Below are 22,680 nucleotides of genomic sequence, written 5' to 3'. Positions count from 1 at the left end.
CTGTTTCGTCGACGGGGGCGCCGACAAAAACTGCGCCCGTCGTCGAGGATTGAGTCGTCGACGGGGAGATGGTCATCGTCGACGATGGTTGGATAGTCGACAGGACCGTCGACGAGCTAGTCGTCAGCAGCAAGGTGACAGGTGTCGTCGACATGGTCGTGGTCGACGTTGTCCTAGTCGTCGTTGCCGGAGCGACTCTCGTCGTCATCGTCGTCGATGTGGAGAAAGTCATTTTCGTCGACGACAAACAGGCATCAGGCGTCTTAAACATAGTCGACGGCGCAGGTGCCGTTGTCGCAGCCGTCGTCGACGAGCCCGTCGACGAGGCCAATTTTACAGACAAGTCTTTCTTGACGGAAATCGTTGACGTACCTGTGGTTTTTACCGTCGACGAACGCTGTTTCTTGTCTGAAACAACCTCCTGAGTCGCAGTAGAAGGCTTTTTCACCCCTCTATCCTTGTCAGAGAGTGGTGAAGTCACAGGGACGATCTTCTTAGCCTTTTTTGAAGGTTGCGACTCCAAGCTTTCCCTGCCTTTCCTTTTCACCGTGGTGAGGAGATTTTTGGGAAGCAGGCCTATCAGACCTATCAGAGGTCCCAGGTAAGGCCTCGTCATCGGGCTCCTCAGATGTAGTAGGGGGAGACCTACCCCTCTTCTTCGATTTTCTTGATGACACCATCGAAGAGGAGCCCTCACTGTCACAAGACATAAGTTCCTTGCGGGCTTTCATTTTCTGTAGCCAAGTGAGGAGACGTCCCTCTGTCCCTCAAGGTCTTGGTGGAGAAGATTCTGCAAATCTTGCAGTCCATGGCCTTATGATCCGGATATAAGCAGTATATGCAGTCTTCATGTTTGTCCTCAACAAACAACTTTTTTTTTGAGCAAGTAGCACAGGCTCTAAAAAGTGCTTTCTTCTTGTCAGACATGACGAAAAAATAGGCAAAAGTTGAAGAAAAATCCTCAGAAGTGAAGAAAATTGAGCAGAGCTCAATGGAGACTCCCTTGCACAACGTGCGGTAGAAAATCTGAGGCTCTCAGGAAGGTTCTGTGGGGTGAGGCTGCTCCGATTGGCTACTGCAAGAATTTGGTCTCTTTTACAAAAAGAGGTGGATAAGCTACAAAATGAGATGAGGCCTAGGCCTATTTTATCACTTTGTGCTTATTACTAAGGTATTTTCTATTTACCGAGGCTCCCATTCCGACGACGGGGAATGATACAAAGCATGGGAATGTATAAAAGTTTCAATACTGGGGCGAAGTGCGCTTCTCTCCCTCTTATAGTTGTGTCCGTTCGGACACGTGAGCCTCCTTTTCATTTTCGCATGGTGCGTACGACTAGTTTCCCCTTTTTTTTGTATTCACAGGCTGTGAGCACAAATTGGCATTTTGAAGCAGTGACTTTTGCACGATTACTTTAGGTATGCATTCTTCTATTCAGGCATTACAGACCTCTCTTTTAGAAATACACAGCTGTTTTTATAATGGGTCCTCCATTTCTTCTCGCCTTTTCTTAGATTTATTTGACAAAAGTATTGGAACCTTGCAGTCCTTGGTCATTTAAATAGGATTCTATCACATTTTTGTGTGTAGAGTATGTACATTTTTTGCACAGTAAGTTGGATTCATTACAGTGTTTAAGTCTGAGAATTTTCTACACTGTGGGATATATCCCGATGGCCCTCCACTTGTTTTGCAGGTGCCAACTATCCGCTTTCTGCCCTTTGGTGCCTATAGGACCGACTTCAACTATACCACTTAGGCTCAAGGGTGGTTTATTGTAAATTATTTTCTTTTCTACCCTTCGCTATTTTTGAACCCATGCCCATATACGCAATACTAAGCACGTCTTATATCTATCCCCAGGTGCCATTTTGGTTTAGTCCTGAGGAAGAGCCTGCAGTGAGGATCCTTTTAGGCTACCTTCTATTGGGGGTTGAAATGTCAACTGTGTTACTCTCCTATGCCAATTTTCCATCAACAGTGATTTGTAACTGTGATAATGTATTTCTAATCATGGCACTGTAATCAAACTAACAATCCAGTTTGGGGCTTCAACGAGTCATTTCTATTGTAATACATTATTGTGATGAATTAGATGTCACTATCTTTTCTTTACAACCCTCACTTGATGCACATAACCCTCCCTCTCCTTTCTCCGACTGCTGTGGGGCACTTGGTGTGTACAGCTTTCCTAATTATGTGCTGATTGACAAGCATTCTAACGTTTAATGTGAAAAAATAACATTGAACAAGCAATCTATAATTGTACTAGTGTTATTTTGTCGAAATATGCTTTAATCTTTGTGCGTTCTGAAGAATTGGTGCATTGGGACCACCTCTTACTATAATATTTCTATTTTGTGAGCATTTACTTGCATGGCCTTTTTACTATTTTCTTTAAATACCACAATTATTTTCATTAACACCAATATTATGACTATTCTTGGGGAAGGAGACAAAAACAAATCGCACACAAACCACGTATGTAAATCATGGTAAGTCATGATTTCATTTAAAAACTGGATAGCAGCAACTTTAATAGGGAGACCAGAAATAAATTACCATTTGAGAAGACACCAAAAGCACAGGCAAAACAAATAGAATGTATTTAAAATTTACATTTCAAAAATGCACTTTAAAAGCATACGTTGACCAGCGCACAGGGTTTGTGCAGCCACTCAAAGTGAACACATGAAACTAATGGATAAAGAGGGCTGGTCGATGGCCACTTGCTGTATGTTGTGGTGGGCAAAAGCAAAAATATGAAGAAAAGAAGGATAATTTCACAGACCTAATAATTATCCCTGTTGAAGCAGGGGGTCTGGACAAGCACGAGTAGGTAAGACTGAAGGATATGCTAGTGCGACTCACTTTGGGGGCGGAGGTTTGGTCCTGGCCCAGACAACTGATCTGTAGTGTCCTTTTCTTTGCCAGCCTTGTCCTGGTCTCCAGCCGCTTGTAGGGTAGGAAATTCCTCTCGAGAGAATGGCGACAGTTGGCTTGATCCCTTTCCACCTGCATATCATGACAGACGCAGAAAGATAGTTTATACTGCATCAAATTAGAGGTTACTGTAATGCAATATCAAGCTCTCGAATCACATTTGATGGTAGAATACCCATTTCTAGACCTGAAATGTCTTTACCGCTAGAACGGTTTCTGTCAAATGACTGGGAAAGTGTTGGCAGTGCTGTGTTACTCGACAGTGAATAACAAAGAGGCTAAATCACATTTCACGTTAACTACTTTCCATTCTGGCAAGCATACACATCGCAAAGTGGGCATATGTTAGTGGCAAGATGAGCAGCTCTTGAAACTGCCATTTGATGTCACTGTGACAAGAGTCAAACTTTAATTTCTGCCTCGCCTACTGTGTCCATGGTGAAAGGAAACTCGTGCCCACCCCAATTCTGTTTAACTTTCTAAAGCATGTTATAGAACAGCTGGCTGAATAGAGGTGACATATTTAAATACCCTGTTATTTTAAAATCAAGAAAATACAAGGGCCATCATTCTTCTGCAAAGCGGCCATTGAGACCATTATTAGCCCGTCCCAAAGCCTCTGTGACTCCCTGGCGGACTACTTCGACAATAAGATAGCAGACACCTACAGCAACTTCGACCTGCAGCCTACCAGCCTCAACCACCTCCTGACAATCACTGGCAGCTCCCACACCACCTCACCTAATGAACTCTGCGCCAATCACTGCAGCAATAATTGGACTCCATCCACTCCGGAGCACCAACAGACCCCAACCCCCCTTTGAACTGGGACAGAAGATAATCAGCAGCGCCCTCACTGACATCCTCAACTCATCCATCTCTACAGCCACCTTCTCCAACGCCTGGAAACACATGGAGGTCAAACCCTTCCTGAACCACAGTGAGCTCAATAATTACCGCCCCCATCTCGCTGCTCCTCTTCCTGGTCAAAGTCCTGGAGAAACCCATCAACCACCAGCTCACAGACCATCTGGAAGAACACAATCTTTGAAGCCATTCAGTCCAGCTTCCACTCCAACCACAGCACCGAGACCGCTTTAATGCCCACAACCAACAAAATCTGATCCATCTTCCACTGTGGGGAGACTGCAGCCCTAATCCTCCACGACCTCTCAGCGTCCTTCAACACATCATACCACACACTCATTACCCGAATCCACCCGCATCAGAGGAAACATCTTCAAGTGGATGACCTCCTTCCTCACAGGACACACAGAAAATCCACTTACCGCCTTTCACCTCCGAACCGAAGAGCAACATTTGCAGAGTCCTCAAAGGATCCTCCCTCAGCCCCACCCTTTTCAACGCCTACATGATTTAACTGGCCAACATCGCCCATACCCATGGACTCAACACAAACTCCTACATATGCTGACTAGACTCTGCTAATCCCAATTCGCATGGCCGAAACCCACCACAACCCGAATCCACTTCCAGAACATCAAGACCAACATCATTGACTGGATGAGATCCAACTGCCTAAATCGGAGCGCGGACAAGATGGAAGTGCTCAACTTTGGGAATAACACCTCCTCATTGGACGACAAGCAGTGACCCTCCCATACCCTCATCACCCACTCCTGCAACCTCGACATCAGCTGGGACAGCAATCTCTCCATGAAGAAAACAAGTTACTTACCTGTAACTTTGGTTCCCCAGTATTGGTAACTTTCATAGATTCCCATAGCTTGTATCATTCCCAGTCGTCGGAATGGGAGCCTCTGTAAATAGAAAATACCATAGCAGTAGGTACAAAAGAGAAAGAAAGGCCTAGGCCTCATCTCATTTTGTAGCATAAACAACTCTTTTTGTTAAAGAGACCAAAAACTTGCAACAACCAATCAGAATAGACTCACCCCATAGAACCCTCCTGAGAGAGCCTCAGAGCCTCAGATTTTCGTAGCCGTTGTGTAACAGTAACCACATCTGCTAAAGGCTGAGCTTTCCCAGGGGAGGAGGGTGGGCGCATGGGAATCTATGAAAGTTACCAATACTGGGGAACCAAAGTTACAGGTAAGACACTTGTTTTCTTGTCCCAGTATTGGAACTTTCATAGATTCCCATAGCTTGTATCAAGAGTAGTTAGCAATTAAGAAATTCTCAACCTGAGCAATACTAGGGAGATATCTAAGAATCCCGTATTAGTATGCTTCTAGACGCCAGTATTGAAAAGACTCCCAGATGCCGAGATTGTAAACTTTTTACCAGATAATTTTAGAAGTCTTTACCCCTTATCTTCCGAGTGGATGCACCCACTACGGTGAACTTCTAATCGAAGCGGAGGACGCGGTCATCTGATATACACATATATTACCATTCAGAAGCATACTAATCCGGGAAGGATATTCTTCTTGAAGAAATAGGATTAAAAATATTTTGAACTCCTTGTGGTTTCGCCAATCTACAGATCATAGTAATAATTACTGCCCTGACGAAGTCCATTGGCTGCAAGGCTGGACGAAACACGTGTTGGCATGGCATGGAACAATATGTTATGAAAATATTGGAAGAATAGTACTGAGTGACTGAAAGAAAATGAAGAAATAAAGAAGACTTATTGGAAAAACACTTCTATTGATATTTACTGTTATTGAATTGAAGAGTATTCTTTAGTTGATTGAGTCTTAGATATCTCCCTAATATTGCTCAGGTTGAGAATTTCTTAATTGTTTAAAAAGACATACATAGTTTGTCTGTGGCCACAACTGTAGGCAAGGGTTGTATCTTACCTTAGAGAATTAACTAGAGGGCCCTACGTTCTTTGATATTATAATACACTATTTATGCGCAAAATCCCCTCTTGCCTTCTGTATATTAAGAGTAGCTAGAAGTAAGCTATGAAAGCACATTTTGTGACATAAGCTTCAATATACATACTGTTGTAAGAAGCAAAAAAGCCATTGAAACAGTAGTCAGTAAACATTCTCAGATACAAAATGTGCAATCATAGGAAGGAGGGATAGAAGGGAAAGCTCACCACTCATTGGACGAGATTGTCCAACTGCCGCCTCACTCCTTGTGGAAGAGTCCAAGCAGTAATGCTTTGTGAACGTGTGGGCACTGCTCCATGTAGCTGCCCTACAAATGTCTTTGATAGGAACTCCAGCTTAGAGAGCAGCAGAGGATGAGACTGATCTCGTTGAGTGAGCTCCTACATGTCTTTCTAGCGGCTTAGCCGCCACTTGGTGGCAATAATGGATTGCACTTGAAATCCAAAGTGAGATTCCTTGTTTTGAAAGGGGAAACTCTTTGAGGAGCACTATAAGCCACAAAGAGTTGTGAAGATTTTCTGAAATCCTTTGTGCGTTACAGATAGAATTTAAGACATCTCTGGACATCCAAGGAATGTAGATTCCTCTCTGCTGGAGACGTGGGTCGAGGGAAAAAAGCTTTCAGAACTACAGGCTCGTTCAAATGGAAATCCGAAGGGACCTTTGGAATAAATTTCGGATTTGTTCTTAGAATTAGAGTCGTTTTTGAACTGTAAAAAGGGTTCCAAATGGAGAGAGCTTGCAGCTCCCCAACTCTCTTAGCTGACGTCAAAGCCAAGAGGAGAGCCAACTTCCACGATAAAAACTTTAAATCCGCTCTTTGAACAGGCTCGAAATGAGGTCTAATGAGATGAGCCAGAACCAAATTGAGATGCCACATTGGAGGCGGAGGCCGAACTGGAGGGAAAACCCTGAAAAGACCCGTTAGGAATTGTTTGACAATCATAGCGGACCACAGATAAGGACAGGAGGCTGTCCGCCTGAATCTAGAAATAGCCGCCAGATGAACCTTGATGGAGGAATGTGCCAGGCTTGACTTGGCCAGATAGGATGTTATGCAATATCTGATGAGGAACAGAAGAGAACGGATGGAGGTTTTCTCGGTGACACCATAAGCAGAAACTTTCCCATTTCACTGTCAACAGAGATGGAATGGGATGTAGGTGAACCGGCTGATACGGAGAGAGCAGGAGAAGTTCTGTGAACCAGAATTGGCGGGGCCACGCTGGTGCAATTAAAATCAGTGTAGAGGGTTCTGTCTTGAAGCACAAGTTACTACTTGTGTAACGATATATCTGTAAGAGACATTAGTTAGTGATAGATTCCTTACCTTAGAATATCCCCAGGCGTCAGACTGGATCCGGAAATTTTTGCGTAGCAATACCCCTGCGCGCTGGTAGGCGTCGTCTGCGGCTCCGCGTCCGTCGTCGGCGTCGTGAGCGCCGGGATGACGTCGGAGTACTTAGACGGCGCCCATGCGCGCTGACGTCAGTTCTGATAACACAGCTTTTCCGCGCCAGATACGCAGAGCCATGATAGAACTAACACTGGTGCCATGAAACTAGGGCCCTGAAAGGGGATGACCTTAACCCTAGATATCGGTTCGCAGAACGGGGAGGATGGGTGGGCGGTAAGGAATCTATCACTAACTAATGTCTCTTACAGATATATCGTTACACAAGTAGTAACTTGTGCATCTGAAAGAGACACGTTAGTGATAGATTCCTTACCTTAGAATAGATACCCCAGCAATACGAACCCCGGTGGTGGGTCTGCGAACCAATATCACACCAGAAAGTCCTGGAGGACGGAACGGCCAAAGAAGCCATCCCTCCGGACTTGACTGTCCAGGCAGTAGTGTCTTGCGAACGTGTGCAGCGAGGCCCACGTGGCTGCCTGACAGATGTCCTGCAGGGGGACACCGCGGCCCAGGGCAGTTGTCGTTGCCGTGGCCCGAGTGGAATGAGCCCGCAATCCAGCCGGGGGCTCCTTCCTCGCCATGGAGTAACATGCTTGGATACACAAGATGATCCACCTAGAGATGGTCCTCTTGTGCACAGCCTTTCCCTTCTTCGCGCCCACGTAACCAACGAAGAGTTGGTCATCCACCCGGAATTGGCGTGTGCGATCTAGGTAGTAGGAGAGCGCACGTTTTGGATCCAGACGGTGGAGCCTCTCCTCCTCTTTCGAGGGATGCGGAGGCGGAAAGAAGGTGGGCAAAGTGATGGACTGCCCGATGTGGAAGGCCGTGACAACCTTGGGCAGAAAGGAAGGTCGTGTACGTAACACCACCTTATCAGGATGAACAGACAGGAAAGGTGGAGAAGAAGAAAGAGCCTGGAGCTCACTCACCCTCCTGGCAGAGGTGATGGCAACCAGGAAGGCCGTCTTTAGAGTAAGGAGATGAAGAGGGCAGTTATGAAGAGGCTCAAAGGGAGCACACATCAGATAGGTGAGAACCAGATTCAAGTCCCACTGGGGCATCACGAAGGGAACAGGAGGGAACATGTGCGTGATGCCCTTCAGAAATCTACTCACAATAGGGGACTTGAATAAAGAAGGCTGATCTGGTAGCCTCAAGAAGGCTGATAGAGCGGAAAGGTACCCTTTAAGAGTGCCCAGAGCAGAGCCCTGCTGGGCAAGGGAAAGAAGAAAGAGCAGCACTTCCGAAAGGGGTGCAGAGAGAGGATCCACAGCCTTTGCTGTGCACCATGCCACAAATCTGTTCCACCGGCAGGCGTATACCGACTTTGTGGAGGGACGCCTGGCTGCCAGAATGATATCACAGACTTCGGGAGGCAAGTCAAATGGCCTCAACTGCCGCCGCTCAATCTCCAAGCTTGTAGGTGGAGACTGGACAGGTTCGGGTGCAGGACCGTCCCCTGCTGCTGCGACAGAAGGTCCTCCCGAAGAGGCAGACGAATCGGGGGATCGACTGACATGCTGAGTAGCTCGGGATACCAGTATCTTCGTGCCCAGTCCGGAGCCACAAGGACGACCTGGGCCCGGTCGCGCCTGATCTTCTTCAGCACTCTGGGCAGAAGTGGTATAGGCGGAAAGGCGTACAACAGACCGTAGCTCCACTCGCGACGAAAAGCGTCTCCGAGCGAGTGCCGCCTTGGAAACTCCAACGCGCAGAACTGCTGACATTGCGCGTTCTCTTCTGTGGCGAATAGATCTAACCAAGGCTCTCCCCACTGTCGAAAGAGACCTTGCGCCACGTCCGAGTTCAGAAGCCATTCGTGATCCATCATGCACCGGCGGCTGAGTTCGTCCGCCCTGGCATTCAGAGAGCCTGCCAGGTGTTGAACCACCAGGGTCACGCCCTGATGTTCCAGCCACTGCCAGAGGCGCAGAGCCTCCTGGCAGAGGGTCCACGACCCCACACCGCCCTGTTTGTTGCAGTACCACATGGCGGTGGTGTTGTCGGTGAACACTTGCACTACGCTCCCCTTGACAGAGGGGAGGAATGCCTTCAGCGCAAGACGAATCGCCTGCAGCTCCAGAAGGTTGATGTGGAGCCGGGACTCCGCCGGAGACCAGAGGCCCCTGATCTCCGCCTCTCCCATGTGGCCTCCCCAGCCCTGGAGGGACGCGTCCGTCACAACTACGTGCTCCGGCTGGGGTAGGGAGAGGGGTCTGCCACTGACCCAGTCGCGGTCCGTGAGCCACCACTGCAGTTGCTTCGCAGTGCCCTCTGAGATCAGGACATGATCGGACAGGTTGCCCTGATGCTGGGCCCATTGAAACTTCAGGTCCCACTGCAGAGCCCGCATCCGCCACCTGGCGTGACGCACCAGAAGGATGCAGGAGGCCATCAGCCCCAGAAGCCGCAGCGTCAACCTGACCAAGACCCGGGATAACGGCCTGAAGACAGGAATCAGAGCCTGAATATCCCGAACCCGCTGTTCGGGTGGGTAAACCCGAAACTGCGCCGAGTCGAGAACCGCTCCGATGAAGAGGAGCTTTTGAGAGGGACACAGGTGTGACTTCGGCACATTGATGGAGAACCCCAGCAAGTGCAGGAGGTCGGCCGTAGTCTGGAGGTGGCTGACGACTGACTGGGGCGAGCCCGCCTTCAACAACCAGTCGTCGAGGTAGGGGAAGACTGATATCCCCTGCCTGCGCAGATGGGCTGCGACCACCGCCATCACCTTCGTGAACACCCGCGGGGCGCTGGCAAGGCCGAAGGGGAGCACGGTAAACTGAAAGTGCTCTTGGCCTACCATGAACCGTAGGTAACGCCGGTGGGCCGGCAGGACGGGGATGTGGAAATAGGCAAGTCCAACGCTACCATCCAGTCTCCCGGGTCCAGGGCAGCCAGGACCTGAGCCAAAGTGAGCATCTTGAACTTCTCCGTCCGGAGGAAGCCGTTGACGTTCCGCAGATCCAAGATAGGGCGTAGGCCCCCTTTGGCCTTCTTGGGTACCAGAAAGTAGTGGGAGTAACAACCACGTCCTACTTCTGGCCCAGGAACGCGCTCGATGGCCCTCTTGGCCAAGAGGGCCGAAACCTCCTCTTGCAGAAGTTGCAAGTGATCCCCCGACACACGGTGGTACTGAGGTGGCATGGATGGAGGGGAAGACTCGAAGGGGAGGGAGAAACCCCTTCGGACAATTTGCAGCACCCACCTGTCCGAAGTGACTGTATGCCAGTGGGAGAGGTGATGGCGAACCCTGCCTCCCACAGGCATCACATGGGCCTGAAAACTCGGACTAGGAAGGTTTTGAGGCGGGGGCTGCAGAGGGAGGTGTGGACTGGCCTCGCCGCTGGCCCCGACCACCGCCACGGCGGTTCCCACGGCCGCCACCGCGTTGCTGAACATTCTGCGGCGCGTGGCTGACGGTCCGTGGTGGGGCGCCCCTTCCGTGGCCACGAAAGGAGCGAAAGGCACCCGATTGCTGGCGTGGGGCCGTAAGGCCCAAGGACTTGGCCGTGGCCCTGGAGTCCTTGAAACGTTCCAGCGCATGGTCTGCCTTGTCGCCGAAGAGGCGACGGCCATCAAACGGCATGTCCAGGAGGGTGGCCTGGACATCGGCCGAGAAGTTGGCGGACCTCAACCAGGCGTGGCGTCGAACCGCCACCGTCGTTGCCATCGCCCTGCCCAGTGAGTCCGTGGTATCCAGCCCACACCGGATAGAGAAGCGTGCCGCATCTCGGCCGTCCGCAAGGGTTTGGCTGAGTTTAGCCCTGACCTCCTCAGGGCATTGTGGCAGCACCTCCGCAACCGTGTCCCACAGAGTGTGGGTGTAGCGGCCCAAGAGGCAGTTGGTGTTCACAGACCGTAGCCCTAGGCTCACAGACGAGAAGACCTTCTTCCCGAACTGCTCATATCTCTTGGATTCCCTGTCGGGCGGGGCCGACGGGAATGCGGTTTGGGAGTTAGAGGCCTGGATGACCAGGCTCTCGGGGGTGGGATGGGTGGACAAAAAGCATGGGTCGCCCGGTGCCGGGCGGTAGCGTCTGGCCACGTTCCTGTCCACACGGGTGGGCCTGTGGCGGGCTTGGACCAAGTGCCCAGCAGAACGTCACACAAGGCCTCATTGAACGGCAGGAGGGGCTCCGTGGAGCCGGACTGCTGTTTGAGGACCTCAGTGAGGAGGTTAGTCCTCACGGCCGCGACGGGGAGCTGAAGGTTTAAGGCCTTAGCTGCCTTCGTCAACACTACGCTGTAAGCAGAACCCGCCTCCGAAGCCACAGTCGGGGGCGACGTAAATCCAGTGTCTGGTGAGGTGTCAATACCACTGGCCTCCCCAAGCTCATATGTCCAGTCCTGATGCGACTGGCAATCACGTGCCAGAGGGTCCTCGGACCCCTCCCATTGCTCCTCGTCACCTGGCTCCTGGAGACCAGGATTAACAGCCAGGGCCTCCTCGTGGAGATAGAAGTCTCCAAAGGCCGACGGAATCGGCGCCCAGCGGCGCCCCTCCGACTCCTGAGCAGGACCGTAGGAAGCATTGGGGTCGGCAACCACATCGGCTGCCGGGGACGACACCTGAAGGGACGGCGCCGGCGAGGTCGTAAGGTCGACCGGCGGGGTCCCGGATCCGGAGCCGGATCCAGCGAGGTCGCGTGGCGCCGGGACCGAAGTCGCCAGCGGCGCCGGGCCCGAAGCACCCGACGTCGTCGGGGCCGAAGCGCCCGACCCGGAAGGACCTCCAGACGGAGCCGATCGGCCCGAAGGCGCCACGGGAACCGACTGAGGAGGGAGGGCCCTCATGGCCATGAGGTACCTCTCGACCTCCTCCTGCGACGCGCCGTGCCCAGGGACCCGAAGGTGTGGGGCAGGCGGCGACGCTTGCGACTCCCGCGGAGCCGCGTGGGCGGTGTCGCCCGAGTCCCCGGCCGCATCGAGCGGGGCGGGTCGGAGGACCGATGGTGTCGCTCCGACCTCTCATGCCTCTTACCTGAGGACTTGGAACCAGACGATCGGTGTCCACTTCCGGAACGTCGATGACTCCGACCTCGCGACCTGTCCCTCGACCTCCCGTGGGACCGGGACCGGGACCTGGAGAGGCGCGGGGCCGAGTGCCTCAGCTCGAGACGCTTGCGGGACCGCTCCCGCCTAGCCTTCGACGTCAGGGCCCAGCAGTCGACGCAGGTTCGATCGTCGTGGTCGAGGCCTAAGCACTTCAGGCACCAGCGATGGGGGTCCGTGACCGACATGAGTCGGCCGCACTTCGAGCAAGGCTTGAACCCGGGCATCCCTGGCACCGATAGTCGAGACAGTCGACTAAAAGAGATCAAAAGAGATCAAAAACTTTTCAGTCAAAAAGTGACTGGGGGTAGAGCTTCTTCCGGATCTGCGCTAGCTGGCGCGGAAAAAAGAAGAACTGACGTCAGCGCGCATGGGCGCCGTCTAAGTACTCCGACGACGTCATCCCGGCGCTCACGACGCCGACGACGGACACGGAGCCGCAGACGACGCCTACCAGCGCGCAGGGGTATTGCTACGCAAAAATTTCCGGATCCAGTCTGACGCCTGGGGATATTCTAAGGTAAGGAATCTATCACTAACGTGTCTCTTTCAGATTTTCCTGAGCAGCCTTGGAATCAGGGGAATCGGAGGAAAAGCGTAAACAAATGTGCCTGACCAGGCCATCGAAAGAGAATTCCCCAACGAGCCGCGATGGTGACCCCTGCTTGTATAGAACCAGCATTTCCTGTTGTCTGGGGAAGCAAACAGGTCTATGAACAGAGTGCCCCAACAGGTGAAGACCCTGTCAAGAGTGTCCTGATCCAGTTCCCACTCATGACAGACCTATTTGAGGCAGAGGCAGAGGGAGAGGGAGAGGGAGAGGGAGAGGGAGAGGGAGGAGAGAGGGAGGAGAGAGGGAGGAGAGAGATGTTCCATCACTCCTTTGAGGAGTAGTTGATGAACTTCTAGATGTAGAAGAAGAAGATGCCTTGATTCGATGGCTCGCGGGGCTTTGGATGGTGGTTGATGTTGGAATTCCAGAGAATAGCCAACATGAACTACAATCAGAATCCACCGAACTGATGTTATCTGTTGCTAGCTTCGGAACCATTGGGATATCCTGCCCCCCCCTGGTAATACTGGGGATGCAGGAGCAGTAGGAAGAGCCAGCAAGCCACTATTAGCGCTTCGAGGAATCCTTCCCCTGGCGCCCTTGTCGCTCTCTAAAATTCGAGGGAGATAAAGACGACGATTGGCCCGGTTGCTAAATATACAGAGGCCAGTAAGACAGAGGCTTGCGAGTAGGAAGAAAAACGTTTTTATTACCTCCTCTGTAGGAGGGAAGGCCTCTGCCCCTAGCTCCATGGAAGGGGACCTTTCCACGTAGTCCGCCTTGGCAACGAAGACAGAACGGAAGGCTGTGTTTGCAATATCCATTGCACAGTCGATTATCTCAGAAGATAATATTTCTCCTTAAGGAAGAATCTTCTTTGCCTCCACCTTAGAATACCCTGGCAACTGGTCCTGAAAAAAGAGACAGATCGCTCCACATCTGACTATCATACCGACCAAGAATTGCCAAAGCGTTGGGTGCCCTGACGAGAAGACTAGACCTGGAGGAAAATCTCTTTCCAGGGTTATCCAGACGTCTACCCTCTATCTGTGGGTGCTGTAAGTGGTGCTGCAGGATTCATATACCTCCTCTCGTCCGCTTGAAATATTGCAGAGCCCGGTTTAGGCTAGCAGGGCTATCCTCAGGTAGATCAAAACCTCTTGGCAGCCCTTTCTATCAGAATGTGGACAAAATACCAATATACCCTAGAGGAGAATCCACCGGGACCGGTGAAGGAGAAGGAGTAGAAATATCATAAGCATCACACTTCGCCTGCGGGTCTGGAAGTTCCGTATCCCCTTGGTCATCAACCAAAGCATTCTGATGGATAATAGTAGTAGTTGGTGGAGGATCGTCTATTCTTTGCAGTGGCGGTGATGGTACCCAGGGTGTGAAAGACACAGAGGGCAGCACAATGGGACTGAGTCCCGTTTCGGAGCTGCAGTTGATGTTGGAAATCTCAGTTTAAAGTCTGATAGCATACACTGTGTTGGACAGGCCTCGTGAAAGGCCCGCTCCCTCCCCGCATGAGAAGACTCGGACGCCGGCTCCCCCGGTGTCCCCAGAAAGAACCACCTCTGCAACCCACCGAAGCAACCCGCAATCCGTCCCCAACGGGACACCTGCTCCCGAACACCCCAGCATCGGCTGACCCGGGCCTCCGTCAGCACCATTGCCCCGGCCCAGCCGCCATCTTGGACCCTGCACCACGAGGCCGCGTGGCCTCAGCTCGACCCCAACCCTGGGCCTGCCAGGCCCCGACATCGAGGCACCACCATCCACCCAGGGGCTGAAGAGACCACTTGGCAGGTCAATGGGAGAGAGGAGTGTCGATGGCTCTCCCCCGCCAGGTGCCGATCGCCCCCGGGCTCCCCGGGCGCTGGCTCCACCCCCCTGCTGGGTGTCTGGACTCCCTCATCCCGGACCTCCCGACCTCCAAGCGCGAGGGTCCGGACATCAAAGGAGACCAGACCTATAACTGGGGCAGCTCCAGAGCAGGAGGGCAGTTGTATCCTGGAGTCGAGAGACACCTTGAAGAACTCATCCCTGACGAACTGCTGGCGCTGCCGCAGCCCTGCCTTGTGAACCATCTCTGAAGCCTGCTGGCGCTGCCGCGGCCCTCTGCAACGTGCACCTTCGTCTGGACCTGCTGGCGCTGCCGCGGCCCATCCTTGTGAACCATCGTTCTTGCCTGCTGGCGCTGCCGCGGCCCCTCTGCAAAGAAGTTAACACCATAGCCTGCTGGCGCTGCCGCGGCCCTCCTTGCCGAGACTTTTCCTCCTAGCCTGCTGGCGCTGCCGCGGCCCAACCTTTCAGACCTCCGAGCTCGAGGATTGTGAGCACCTTCTGGCCGCCCTGGTACCCGACCGGTACCCCAGACTGTCCCGCTACCCCTTACCCTACAGAGACTAGAATTGGGAGGATCCTCGTGGCCTGCCCCCACTGTATCGTTGATAACCTTGCCTCAAGAATCCTATATAAAGTGTGCAGACCTTATCCTTGTGTGGTGTCCATTTGTGGGGGGGAAGTTACTTGTCTGTACGATCGCCGGAGACGATCCTCACCGGAGGCCTCTCCCCCTGTACTCGGCCGACCCTCCAGGTCCCCGTCTAACACACTGCAAGCCCGACAACAAGGAGAGCGGCATACAGATCATACTCCCCTCGATCATCTCTACGGTAGTCCTGGAGAGGATTATAAACTTCTTCCATTAGATACCACTCTTTAGAATCTTTCTCGTGGCACTTAATGAGCAGCTCCAAAGGGCTATGGGCATAACCAAAAGGACCATCCTCATCAGAGTCCTCTTCTTGCAGGAGGTGCGAGGGTAATTGAGTGGTCACCCTGCTAGGTGAAGTGACTTCAAGAGTCATAAGGCACTTCCTCTCTTCTCCTGTAGAAATATTTTTTCATATCAGTCAACCTGGTCGTAGACGGTTGTCGTAGAGAGTGGTCGTAGAAAATGTAGATATTGTCGTCGCCGCTGCCGTCGTCGACACTGCCGTCGACGCTGCCGTCGCCGCCAATGCGGTCATCTTCGTCGATGATGGAGACTTTTTTCTCCTGCCGTTCCTCACAAGGAAGAGAGGTTTTAGCTAGACTCCCTCACACCAGTTTCTCCTGTTATAAGTCCCTTCCTCTCCTTTACACCTCGGTGAGGAGATTCAGGTGTACTGCGCCTGTCAGATCCCGGGAAGGTCTTATTAGAGGCTTTTTGAGGAATTTCCTTTGTAAGACCCTTCCTCTTCTTTACACCTCAGTGAGGAGATTTAGTTGGACTGCGCCTGTCAGACCCATGGGAGGTCTTTTGAAGGCGTTTTGAGTGCGCTGCTCACAAGAAACAGGTGAGATTGTATTCCTTCTCAGATCTTCACGAGGACACAGCAGACGAGGCGTCATCACTGTTATACTAGAGACTGGATCTGTTCTATATTTTAGCTTCTGGAAACAGGTAAAAAGACAGCCCTCATGGACCCTTATGTTTATCTTACCTAGAACTTGTGGTCCGGATACAAGCAATAAATGCCATTTTTATGAGGGTCATTCACCTAACTCCTCCTTCTACAGCAGGTAGCACAAGCTCTAAAAAGGCTTTTTTTCTCCATGTCCGATGATGAAACAAGGGAAAACCAGCTTCCTGAAGAGAATACAGTTGAAATGAAAAAGTTGAAGAGAAATCTGAGCAGAGCTCAGTGGAGACTCCCTAAGCACAACGTGAGGTAGACAATCTGAGGCTCTCTCAGGAGGGTTCTATGGGGTGAGGCTATTCAGATTGTTTGTTGCAGATTTTTGGTCTCTTTTACAAAAAGAGGTGGATATGCTACAAAACGAGAAGAGGCCTAGGCCTTTCTTTCTCTTTTATACCTACCGCTATGGTATTTTATATTTACCAAGGCTCCCATTCAGACGAGGAATGATACAAGCTATGGGAATCTATGAAAGTTCCAATACTGGGGCAAGAACCAGATCAACGTAGTAGCCTCCTCCTGCTTCCAAACCCTCTGCATGCTTCGTAGGTTCTTCAGATGGATCCCAGTCAACACCAGGAAATCAGTGACTCCAGCTCTCATCACCAGCTGACTGGACTACGGTAACGCTCTATACAGCGGTACAATCTCCCATCTCCACAAACTACTACAGACACTTTAGAACACTGCAGCCAGACTCATCCTCGACCTCCCCAAATGGACCTGCATCACCCACACCTCATAAACCTCCACTGGATGACTGTCCACAAAAGATGCCAGTTCAAGCTGCTGACCCATGCCATCCACAATGCCAGACCTTTCTACATCAACCTCTGCATGAACTTCCACTAGCCGACCAGACAACTCCGATCTGCCTCTTTCGCACATGGCCCCCGCATCCGGCAGAGCTGTTGCGGAAGTCAATCCTTGTACCTTGCTGCCAAGTCCTCCCGTTCCACCTCCAAAACTCCCCCCTCACTCATAGACTCTAGGAAGGGACGCAAGACCTGGATCTTCAACTAAGGTGCCCTTCGCCTCAGTGCATGGATAACCCCTGGGGTGATAAGATGCGCTATACAAATACGGATTGATTTATCATTGACCAAAGATTCTTTAAGATCTTCTACAGTTGTATCAACAGACAGTCTAATAAATGGCATGTTACAGTTGTGAATAAAGAGGTTGGTAACCTTTTGATGCAGGACAGGGTGGCGAGGTACTGAGGCAAGACTGTAAACCGGTTTCAAATCCCCATCCTCTGATGAACCCCGGTACCCGCATCTAGAGACATTCCTACTTTGTCAGTTTCAGGTTAAGAAAATACATGGGCCAATAAGGATGGAAAGAAAGAAAAGAACAAAAGTTACTTACCTGTAATCTGTGGTTCTCCAGTATTGGTGTCTTTCATAGATTCACATGTCTGAATAATTTCCCGTCGTCGGAGTGGGAGTCCCACGGTACATAAAAAAGCAATAAATATGCCATAACAAACAAAAAACCTTGGTAACAAGAAACCAAGAAGTAAAGTAGCCCAAGCTACAAATAAAAAAGTTCCACATGCATGACTATCAGAGTCATTATATATAGCCTAAACTGCAGCCAATCAGGCGACAGCACCCACCAGAAAGTTCTCCTCAGAGGTTCAGGCTCTCAGATTTTCTACCGCACGTCGTTTGAAGGGAGTCTCCCTAAGCTCTGCTCAGTTCTTATCAAGTTTCTTCAAGATTTCTTAGTTTTAGGATGTCTTCCTCTAAGAAATCATTATTCAGGCCTTGGGAATCTTGTGGTAAGCTCTGGCTTTTCTCAGAAGATCTCACAAAAAATGCATCTACTGCCTGTATCCGGACCCTCAAGCTATGACTGCAAGATATGCAGGACCTTCCCTCAAAAGACCATCAGGGACATATAGGGCCGTCGACGCAAAAATTGTCAACATGTACAGAAGTACAGGTTTGGTACCGTCTACGGCTTTAAATTCTACGCCGTCTACGGCGAAGCCTTCTTTTCTACAAAGACGTGGTTCTGGGCTTGAACCTTTATCTCCATTGTGCGTCTCTCCACATAAGATACCTCTACAAGAGGAAGATCAGGATGATCAACCTTCGTCTGAACATTTAGCGTCACCTACTACTAGTATTCCGACAGCTCAAATGCCTATAGCATTGTTAACCATGCTGGAAGATTATTACCGTCCGTTTCCGTCATCTGAATCAGCGGACTCCGTGCATCCTACACCTGTGGCGCAGGCTTCTACATCAGAATTCAGGTCTCCTAGACCTCTTTCGCCAGTGATTGCCCATCACCCTGCGGAAGCACACTCATCAGAAAATGGAGAGAGAGGAAGGTGAAGTAGATGACAGGTCTTTGTTGTCAGAGTGGGATGAGTATCAAATCGACACACCTTCTTCTTCGCCTCAGATTCCTGCCGATTCACCTCCAGTGGACATTGGAGGTTTTTCACCTTCTTATGGAGAGCAACCCAACGTTTCCTTATTCCTATGGAAATTAAGAAAGACCAGCCAAGGAAACAGGTGCAGACTATTCCAATTAGAAAAATTCATATGGAAAGAGGGACTAAAGGTGATGTTGAATCCGGAATCTATTCCTCCAGTCTTGACACGTCTAGACAAAAAATATAAAGCGCCTGACAAATTTCCAGCTTGCCTTATAGGACACCCAAAGGCAGATTCTGTTTTCGTGCAAGCTTCCCAAAAACAGGCTAGAAATCTTGGGCTACTTTACTTACTGGTTTCTTGTTACCAAGGTTTTTTGGTTGTTATGGCATATTTATTGCTTTTTTATGTACCGTGGGACTCCCACTCCGACGACAGGAATGATTCAGTCATGTGAATCTATGAAAGACACCCCAATACTGGAGAATGCTACTTACCAGTATACATCTGTTCTTGGCATGTAGAGCTGTAGATTGGTATACTTGTGCATATATCGCCATCTGGTGTTGGGCTCGGATGTTTGTGCTTTGTTTTTGTCTAGGAAGAAGTATTTGTAGTCATGAGGTAGGTGACTCCTCCTTAGGACGATAGTGTGCATGGGCATTGATCCATCTCCAGATTGTTTTGCCAAGGAGGGTTATGATGGGCATCGTTTTCTATTTCTTACTAACTCCATGTGTAATGTAACCAAATAAGATAATACTGGAACAGATAGAGGTATCAGGGGAGGTGGGTGGGCATATACGAAACTACAGCTCCACATGCCAAAAACAGATGCATACTGGTAAGTAGCATTTTTCATTCGAGGCATATGAGCTGTAGATCGTATACTTCTGCATTAGACCATACAGCAGTTACCTCTTTAGTGGTGGCTACCTGTATCTGCTGCAGTGGTTTGAAAAAGTGTTCTTAATACAGCCTAGCCCACACTAGCTTGTCCTTTTGCCTGCACGTCTACACAATAGTGTTTTGTGAAGGTGTGTGGTGTAGACCAAGTTGCTGCTTTGCCTATGTCATCATGGGGAATGTTCCCTAAGAATGCCATAAAAGCCCCTAGTTTACATGTGGAGTGAGCTCTAGGGGGGGAACGGTTATTGTGTGTTTGGCTTTAGCGTAGCATATTTGGATGCATTTAACAATCCACCTTGCAATCCCGGTTTCTGAAATAGGATTGCCCTTATGAGGTGGGGAGAAAGCCACAAAAAGTGGTTTAGTCTTTCTAAAGGATTATGTTCTTTCAATGTAGTAAAGTATCGCTCTTTTCACGTCTAGCGTGTGAACAGCCCGTTATGCCACAGAGTCTAATAGAGGGAAAAATACAGGGAGTTCGACAGACTGGTTAAGGTGGAAACCAGACACAACTTTAGGTAGAAATTTTGGATTAGTCCCGCAACCAGGAAAGCTACTTTCCAGGTAAGAAATTGTAATTTGCATTTATGCAAAGGTTTAAATTGGGGACCTATGAGTCTGGTAAGGACCACATTTAAGCTTCATACTGGAGAGGAAGCAACTCTAGGGGGAATTATTCTTTTGATTCCTTCTATAAATGCTTTGACAGCTGGTACCTTTAACAAAGACATGTATTGTCTGTTTTGGAGATAGGCTGCTATTGCAGCGAGGTGTAATCTAATGGATGTATAAGGAGTAGTTTCTGTCCTGTAACTCCAGTTCTGTAGTAGGGGTAACTCTGTTCTAGTCATAATCTAGTAAATAGTCCCGCCCATGTGCGTGGACTCCAGAGCAATCAAAAATAATCTCTTCGAGTGGCGAAAAATGCAGAACTGCACAGACACTTAAGAGGATAAAAGGCAGATGATGCAGCCTATAAAACCAGGCTACACTGTCCAGTACTTCAACTAGAATTCCACCAAAAAATCCACCAACAGCAAAGCCTTTCCAGATTTCCCTCGCCTCAGCAGTAAAACCCCTCTGGAATGATAGAGAGGAAGACCTGGAGAGACAAGCCCATAGGCTGCCATTATGTGGCTCAGAACAGGATACTGTGCGTTTAAGAGAACTTTCGAGAACTTCACAGTATCCCAGAATGCACTGCAGGTCCCTTTTACTTTCAGTTTTGAAGGCGTAACACGCCAGACCTGTAGCATTCCTTACATGAATATCTCTCTCCACCGGGGAGGAGGGCGGGCGCTTATGACTATAACAGAGATACCCCTACTACAGAACTGGAGTTACAGGGCAGAAACTACTTCTTCTGTAGTAGGGGATCTCTGTGTATAGTCATATTCTAGTGAATAGAATCGCAAGCCCATCCCCACACCAAAGCGGCGGTGGAGAATGCAAATGCTACTTACCAGTATGCATCTGTTCTTGGCATGTAGGTCTGCTGACATTCATATCTGTGCATAGATCGCCGCCTAGTGTTGGGTCCGGATGATTGCACATTGTTGTCCTGGAAGAATCTTCGAAGTATCACGAGATAGGTGGCTCCTCCCCTGGACTACAGTGCGCATGGGCATCGCCTCCATCCCCAGATTGTTTTTAGCCATTGGCAGAGATGGAGTGAAGTATGTGAGTGATGACCATGCTATGAGCATATACATATATACATATGAATGAAATACTGCAGCTGCTACAGGCGCCGGGGAGGAGGGTGGGCGATATGAATGTCAGCAGCCCTACATGCCAAGAACAGATGCATACTGGTAAGTAGCATTTGCAGTTCGAGGCATGTGGGCTGCTGAATTCATATCTGTGCATAGAATACATAGCAGTCCCTCCATTAGCGGCGGCCGCCCGTGCCAGCTGCAGCAGTCTGAAAAAGTGTTTTGAGAACAGCCTGACCAACAGCTGCCTGCTGTTTGGAATGCACGTCTACACAGTAGTGTTTAGTGAAAGTATGTGTGGTAGACCATGTGGCTGCTCTACAGATATCTTCTAAGGGAATGTTACCTAGGAAAGCCATAGAGGCCCCCAACTTCCTGGTGGAATGGGCCCTTGGTGGGATAGTGAGAGTGCGCTTAGGATTAGCGTAACAGATCTGAATGCATTTCACTATCCACCTAGCGATCCCAGCTTTGGAGATAGCGTTTCCCTTGTGGTGTGTGGCAAAAGCAACAAAAAGCTGCTTGGTTTTGCGAAAATCTTTTGTCCTGTCTACATAGTACATCAAGGCCCTCTTAACATCAAGAGTGTGGAGCATCCGCTCCGCCAGCGTCTCTGGGTTTTGGAAAAACACCGGCAACTCAATTGTCTGGTTTATGTGGAATTGAGATACTACCTTGGGTAGGAATTTAGGGTTAGTGCGGAGCACCACCCTGTTAGCATGTACTTGGAAGAAAGGTTCTTGGATGGTGAGCGCCTGCAGCTCGCTAACCCTCCGTAGCGATGTAATTGCTACTAAGAACGCAACCTTCCAAGTCAAAAACTGAAGCTCACAAGAGTGCAGTGGCTCGAAGGGAGGACCCATCAGCCTTGTAAGAACCACATTGAGGTTCCATTCTGGAGCTGGTGGGGTCCTTGGTGGAATGACTCTTTTGAGTCCTTCCAGAAAGGACTTGATAGCAGGGACCTTAAAGAGTGATAGGTGTTGCCTATTCTGGAGGTATGCTGCCATAGCAGACAGGTGAATGCGGATGGAAGAGTACGCCAGATTGCATTGATACAGATGGAACAGGTAACAAATGATGTTTTGAATGGAAGCATCCAGCGGGTCAATATCGTGGTTAACACAGTAGATGACAAACCTCTTCCATTTAGCCGCATAACAAGCTCTCGTAGTGGGCTTCCTTGCCTCCCGAATGATGTCCATGCAATCGGGAGGAAGATTGAGGTAGCCAAACTCTAGGACTTCAGGAGCCAGATCGCCAGGTTGAGCTGTTGCGGATCTGGGTGCTGAATGTCGCCATGGCTCTGCGTCAGAAGGCTGGGAGTGAGATGAAGCCTTTGATGCGGTACCACGGACAGTTCTAGAAACGTGGTGTACCATGGTTGGCG

General features: G+C 50.1%; 1 protein-coding gene across 1 annotated transcript in view; it reads right to left on the bottom strand.

Moving 5' to 3' along the window:
• The window catches only part of PRRC2A (proline rich coiled-coil 2A), a 1,005,169-nt gene that overhangs the window by 832,294 nt on the left and 150,195 nt on the right, over positions 1–22,680 (bottom strand). The window contains exon 6 of the mRNA XM_086919885.1: positions 2,873–3,016. Coding sequence (XP_086776011.1) covers positions 2,873–3,016 — 144 coding nt within the window. The remainder of the gene's footprint in view (positions 1–2,872; positions 3,017–22,680) is intronic.

The sequence above is a fragment of the Lissotriton vulgaris genome, chromosome 5, assembly GCF_964263255.1.
Source record: "Lissotriton vulgaris chromosome 5, aLisVul1.2, whole genome shotgun sequence".
NCBI classification, from domain to species: Eukaryota; Metazoa; Chordata; class Amphibia; order Caudata; family Salamandridae; genus Lissotriton; species Lissotriton vulgaris.
This window is presented reverse-complemented; position numbering and strand designations above follow the sequence as displayed.